The following is a 7108-nucleotide window of genomic DNA, read 5'->3' as shown; positions in this document are numbered from 1 at the left end:
TTAATCTGCTGGATATAAATATGAGCTCGGCTCAGAGACGAACGCAAGACTTTATTATTCTGGTCCGAAACGAGACGTATTCTCGTCTGACTGGAGTTGAATGGATGACTTTAACCCATTTAGACCCTGAGGACGATTTATACAAATGCCTTCTAAACCCTGACAGTTTGCCGCACTATGAGCTTGTAGATATGCTATTCTTGTAAAAATCGTTAACATAAAGTATAACCTAATGCTTAAAAAACACCAAAAGGGTTTCCCGTTCTGAATGGGTTAACATGAAAATACATACTGGTCTGAACTCCATGGACTCTGGAGTTGAATTAATGTCTGGTCTGGTGTGTGCGCGTGTGTGTGTGTGTGTGTGTGTGTGTGCGCGCGCGCGCGCGTGCGTGTGTGTGTGTGCGTGTGCGTGTGTGCGCGCGTGTGTGTGTGTGTGTGTGTGTGTGTGTGCGCGTGCATGTCTATGGACACTGGAGTCCAGACCATGATGAAGAGGACGGAGATATAATCCTTCATCCACAGCCAGATGGACTGAGACCATGATGTCACACTTTATGAATCATAAACGGTTCAATTTACACTCTGCAGAATGACTCCCATACTTTGGTACATTCTACACTTAATATAATTATTGCACAGTACAGAAACAGACAGACAGACAGACAGACAGACAGACAGACAGACAGACAGACAGACAGACAGACAGACAGACAGACAGACAGACAGACAGACAGACAGACAGACAGACAGACAGACAGACAGACAATAGAGGACTAAAGACTCTAGTATTGTAATGTAGTATCATTAGTAATAATCGTAGTATTATAATAGTATTTTATGTATTAGTAGTAAAACGATAAAATCTTTGGAAACATGGTAATAAATGACCATGTTTAAATGTAGTCCACAACGTAGAACTACAGAATACATTTTAAATGTAGTCCACAACGTAGAACTACAGAATACATTTTAAATGTAGTCTACAACGTAGAATTACAGAATACATTTTAAATGTAAGTCTACAACGTAGAACTACAGAATACATTTTAAATGTAGTCTACAACGTAGAATTACAGAATACATTTTAAATGTAGTCTACAACGTAGAACTACAGAATACATTTTAAATGTAGTCTACAACGTAGAATTACAGAAGGGTCCCGTCGACTTTCAGCCCAAAGACTTTTTCCCGGGACCCAACCTAGTAAAAATAGCAGATCTACAAGCTCACAACGCGTCACTACTCAAACCGCTTATCCGTAGTCTGGTCGTGGGGGCAACAGCTCCACCAGAGCTGTAGTTTATCCAGACGACCACGTCTGCATAAACTATAAGTCTGAATTATTTTTTTCACAGCGATCAGCGACGCTTTAGTTATTTCTTTTTGAAGACGCTTTCATTATTTGCCAGTTCACACTGACTTGTAAAAGAGATTTTATTCTCACTGTGGTTTTACTTAAATAAAAATAAAAGGTTAATGAAACTAATTAAAAACGTAATCTGGTAAAAGAATCAAAGATAAAAGCATTTGAAAAAAATGTAATAAAATAAAAGTTGGTTTAAATCAGTGGTTTTCAACCTTTTCAGATCAAGGTTCATTATTAATTCCTTCAGCATTTGAGCCACGGAACCATTTGATGACATTTAGACCGAAACTAAAGAATTGTGTTATCGTACGACTTTGTCCACAATTCCATTCGGTGTAACGTCTTGTAGATCAAGTAATGCAGATGTTTAACAATGATTTAATGTAGCTGGGGACCACCTGGAACCCCCTCAAGGACCCCCGATGGTCCCCAGACCCCCTGGAACCCCCTGAAGGACCCCTGGTGGTCCCCAGACCACATGGGGACCACTGGTTGAGAACCACTGATCTAGAGGAAGTTTAAAGGGATTGTGACATTAAAAAAAAAGGCTTTGGAATTGTTCTTGTTTTTTTTAGGTTTACTAATCTCAATTGCACCCAAAAAACATGAACTTTTAACATTCAGTAGATTTTCTGTGATCTGGGGTTTTCTGGCTCAAACAGGTGCTCTGATTTGCCGGCAGTAAGTGACATCACTTACTGCAAATCCCATATTATGTCAATGGGATTTGCCAGCAGATGTCACTGTTTCACTGTGTTGCCTGTTTTCATTGTAGCTCAAAAGGCTTCCAAACCCCAAAGAAAACTTCAGACCACAGAAAATCCACTGAATGTTCAAAGTTCAGGTTTTTTGGGTGTAATTGAGGTCATAAAACCTAAAAATAAATAAATAATAATAAATAAAAATAAATGAAAATGAATGTCATAAAACCTTTAAACCTTAAAAAGTAGAGGTTCTCGTACAGAACCCGGGGGGGACTCCAGCGTTCATTAACCCTTCAGGAGGCGCCGAGGACAGAGCCCTGAGGAACACGCGCTTCCACTGGACGGCTTACAGGATCACACATCTGGACGCTGTCTCACTGCTGAGAGAGACAGACAGGCAGGCAGGCAGACAGACAGGCAGAGAGACAGACAGACAGACAGACAGACAGACAGACAGACAGACAGACAGACAGACAGACAGACAGACAGACAGACAGACAGACAGACAGACAGACAGACAGACAGACAGACAGACAGACAGGATAAGAAGATGATTATTAATGGGTCAGACTTGGCGGTCAGTATCTTTTCATTTATAAAAGCGATGCCTTTTCCGCATAGCAGAAATAGTAAAATACAACTGTAGTGTCATACAAACGCATGTAATTTAACTAAAACCACATACTAGGTATGACATAATATGACGGTCTACCGTCTACTCGCCATAATAAATCTACATCTACGTTGTCTGTGGTTCTAACTACGATAAACTATCTATAACTAAAAATACACCTGGGACGTCTGCTCAGTGAGGTCAACGGGGTTTAGGGTCTACCAACATCACATCCCTCACTCAGGCGACCCAGCCAGGGTTGATCAAATCCCGACTTACGTCCCAGTAGCTACCCTCCATCAGTCCCATCAAAGAATGAGCAATTCTTGCAATTCAAAGCTCCGGAACTATACTCTGCCGGGTCTGGGAGAACCAGATTCTGGCGCGTGGAGGGACTCTAGGCTCTGTGGGTTGTCTCCTGTCCTGTCATGTTATAATGGGTGTGTGTGTGCGTGCGCTACCTGTCCAGTCTCATCCTCTTGTCTTCAGGTTCATCTGAGACGATGCTTCCACCGTCATGTGACTTCTGAGCATGCTCAGTACGCTCCTCACTCACCTGGGGGGCGGAGGGGGGGGGGGGGGGGGGGGGGGGGGGGCGTAGAACAGAAATTAGTGCTAAATGTACGGGCCAGTCTGCAGTTCCAGCACTGACCACTAGGATCCACTGCTTGCCTTAGAGGTCTCAATCTCTGCCCGAAAACCTCCCCAACCCCAGACATGCCATCGAGCGGCATGCTGATTGTTTGTACGTCTGTTCTTTTGGTTAGGCGACTCACATTACGCTGGTACTGTATGTGGGTTTGATTGATTAATGTAAACCGTACAGTAACCTAGTAGGTTATAGCCAAGTTGACAGTTGTCATAATATTGTATAGCTCTGTCCGGGACGGTTGCACGTTAGCCAAACGGTGAATGAGTTGCACTTTGTTAACGGGGACAGTTTTGGACCCATTTTGGTGTTAGCATTATGTTACTAACGGTACCGGTTAGCTATTGAAAAATAGCAGATCTACAAGCTCATAGCGCGCCACCGAGTGGCACGCTACGAGCTTGTAGGTCTGCTATTTTTCAAAAATCAAAGAACGACTGACATTAGAAACATAGCTTTTTCAGAACACAGAAGATTTTTTTTTATATCTGATCTCAGGTCAGAATGAGTTAACTGTGTCACTTCAGAGGATCGCTGCTACTTTGATTCAGAAGATCTTTACTCATCCCTGGAAACCATTAGAATGTCTGGAACGTTATCAGCCAAATTAACGTGAGTTGCATAAATCCTTTATTTCCGCGACTAATCTATTAGTCCGTTCTCTGACACACTCGTCTCAACAATAACCCTGACGCCAGGCGCCGCCATATACGTGTAGGGGCATTTTTCTTTTTTAGGATTGATTTTAAAATTATTTGACTTGTTTATAAAGCTCTCAATGGTCTCACACCTTCCTACCTACATGACTGCCTGCCTAAATAAATATGTCCCAAAGCTCGCTTTGCCTAAAAAAATGGCCAACTAAAAAATACGGGGAAGCAGCTTTTTGCTTCTACTGGCCGACGGCATGGAACAAGCTCCCACTGTACCTTCGTCAGGCAGCCTCTGTAGACATTTTTAAAGCTCAGCTTTACGACCCACTTCTACAACATTGCTTTTCATTTTATTTTTTGTTATTCCTGTCCTCACTGTATTGCATTACTGCTTGTTACTTGCGCAAGCAGAGCGCGCAAGTAATAGTTTCGCCCGGTCCGTATGCACCGTCCCAGCCAACCCGCCACTTTTGATGCGTATGCAAATAAAACAGCAAATTGTGCCTGATTTGCTTGGACCTGAGTACATACATGACCATATTTCTTACGTCATCATTGAGAGCTACTCATACATATATTATGTAATTTGTAAAATATAAAATAGCAAATTGTGCCTGATTTGCTGGGACCAGAGTACATGGTGAGTATATGTATAACTAGCTCTCAATGATGACGTAAGAAATATGTGGATTAAAGGACCCAATGCCAGAGTGTAATTGGTCTTCGATTGTGACGTAATGACGATATGTTTTAGTGTTGGGAGGATTAAAGGTAATGCTCCTGTGTATACATGTATGTAACCTGGTCCCAGCAAATCAGGCACAATTTGCTGTTTTATTTGCATACGCATCAAAAGTGGCGGGTTGGCTGGGACGTTTTTTTGCGCAAAGTAACCACAGTATACCGTTAATCAACTTACAAATTACATATATATAGTATATGTACGACTAGCTCTCAATGATGACGTAAGAAATATGGTCATGTATGTAATCTGGTCCCAGCAAATCAGGCACAATTTGCTGTTTTATTTGCATACGCATCAAAAGTGGCGAGTTGGCTGGGACGGTTTTTGGCGCAAAGTAACCACAGTATACCGCTAATCAACTTACAAATTACATATATATATAGTATATGTAACTAGCTCTCAATGATGACGTAAGAAATATGTGGATTAAAGGACCCAATGCCAGAGTGTAATTGGTTTTCGATGGTGACGTAATGACGATATGTTTTAGTGTTGGGAGGATTAAAGGTAATGCTCCTGTGTATACATGTATGTAATCTGGCACCACTGCCGTATCAGGCTCAATTCTACAATTATGATAATAGGAGATTTCAATGAAGACCAATATAGTATTAGTGAGAAAGGTAGAAGTATAAAGACCTTCATGTCAAGATTAGGCTTTAAACAATTAAATACAAATCCAACTACAGATTACGGAAGTATTTTAGATCATGTATATATATTTTAACAAATGTGTAGTAAGTAAGTAGTAAGTATTATTACAGAAATTGAAGTTAGAGACACATATTACTCTGATCATGATTTAGTATAAATATCACTATAGTCCAAGATGAAATACATTTAAAACAATTGACAATTTACATTAAATAATAAAATAATTATACTGTATACGTGATAACATATTTTAATTCCGTTTATATACGTTTTTTTCATCACATATCAATTATTTATTTTTCTTTGAAAAACTAAAAGGGATCCAGAATATTTCTAAATTGATAAAACTGTATTTCTTATATAGATAGAAACTTGAACCATACTTAATAATACTAGGTGTTTACATGCATAAAGTAGATAGGTAGAAAATACTTACACCTAATAATTACCTGATAAAACGTTCCTTCACAGAGATACTGAGATTTGACAGTTTACAGCGGTCGAAAGTACTTGCACGCTCTGCTTGCACACTAGTTGGCCATTTATGGCCTACTAGTGTGCAACAAGCAAGTATGCACTCGACAGAGTGCAGTTCTAGTTTTTTAATGTCGTTGCTTTGCTGTGCTTTTTTTTCTCCATTGTTCTGTAAAGCACTTTGAGCTGCATTTCATGTCATGAAAGGTGCTATACAAATAAAGTTTTATTATTATTATCTTTTATTTATTTTATTTTTTTCCTTTTTTTTTCTTTCACTCTGGCTTTTTCGGGTTTTCGGGCCTAACATTATGGTGATCGTTAGGGTCGGCCCAGGGTTAGGGTAGGGTACCCAGTTAGGGGTACCCTACCCTAACTGGGTCGGCCCGAGGCTCTGCCTCAAGGGTAGGGCCGTCATTTTCAGGCTTTCCTTGGACTCACCTGGGGTCTCTTCCTGCCAGGAGTCATGGAGGTGGTCTGGGGGGTTTGGGGTCTCCCATGGAAGACTGCAGGGCTCTGGGGGTGTGGCTTCTTCCTCCCAGGGGTGTCGAGTGCGTTTTCATTCTGCTTGGGGATTCCCGGGGCAGGTCTGAGGGGTCTGGGAGAGGTGGGGTCTCCTGTGCCAGGTCTGAGGGGTCTGGGAGAGGTGGGGTCTCCTGTGCCAGGTCTGAGGGGTCTGGGGTCTCCTGTGCCAGGTCTGAGGGGTCTGGGGTCTCCTGTGCCAGGTCTGAGGGGTCTGGGGTCTCCTGTGCCAGGTCTCAGGGGTCTGGGGTCTCCTGTGCCAGGTCTCAGGGGTCTGGGGTCTCCCGGGGCAGGTCTCAGGGGTCTGGGAGAGGAGGGGTCTCCTGTGCCAGGTCTCAGGGGTCTCCTGCACAGATCATCTCTCTGATGGATCACCGTGTTCTCAGACTTCAGCTTCCTGCCGGACGAACAAACGATTCACTCATTAAACAGTTCAATGTGTTCACATTAAACAGTTCAATGTGTTCACATTAAACAGTTCAATGTGTTCACATTAAACGGTTCAATGTGTTCACATTAAACGGTTCAATGTGTTCACATTAAACAGTTCAATGTGTTCACATTAAACGGTTCAATGTGTTCACATTAAACGGTTCAATGTGTTTACATTAAACGGTTCAATGTGTTCACATTAAACAGTTCAATGTGTTCACATTAAACGGTTCAATGTGTTCACATTAAACGGTTCAATGTGTTCACATTAAAAGGTCAAAAGTCAGAATATG

General features: G+C 41.7%; 1 protein-coding gene and 1 long non-coding RNA gene across 2 annotated transcripts in view; both read right to left on the bottom strand.

Annotated features, from left to right (window-relative positions):
* Positions 1-2358: 2358 nt before the first annotated feature.
* LOC310853229 lies at positions 2359-6497 on the bottom strand. Its single transcript, XR_014568755.1, has 3 exons — positions 6303-6497; positions 3148-3242; positions 2359-2453 (listed from the first exon to the last, which is right to left on the bottom strand). It is a non-coding gene; the product is annotated as an uncharacterized lncRNA (long non-coding RNA).
* A 12-nt stretch (positions 6498-6509) lies between these two features.
* Positions 6510-7108, bottom strand: part of arhgef39 (Rho guanine nucleotide exchange factor (GEF) 39) — a gene marked incomplete at its 3' end in the record, with an annotated part of 25283 nt that continues 24684 nt past the window's right edge. Inside the window, exon 10 of the mRNA XM_083757368.1 lies at positions 6510-6780. Within this exon, the coding sequence (XP_083613494.1) occupies positions 6510-6780 (271 nt within the window). The remainder of the gene's footprint in view (positions 6781-7108) is intronic.

This window comes from Protomyctophum parallelum (genome assembly GCF_964188405.1).
Source record: "Protomyctophum parallelum genome assembly, chromosome: 22".
In the NCBI taxonomy this organism is placed as follows: domain Eukaryota; kingdom Metazoa; phylum Chordata; class Actinopteri; order Myctophiformes; family Myctophidae; genus Protomyctophum; species Protomyctophum parallelum.
Note: the sequence above shows the minus strand (reverse complement) of the source record. Positions and strands in the feature narration are given on the sequence as shown.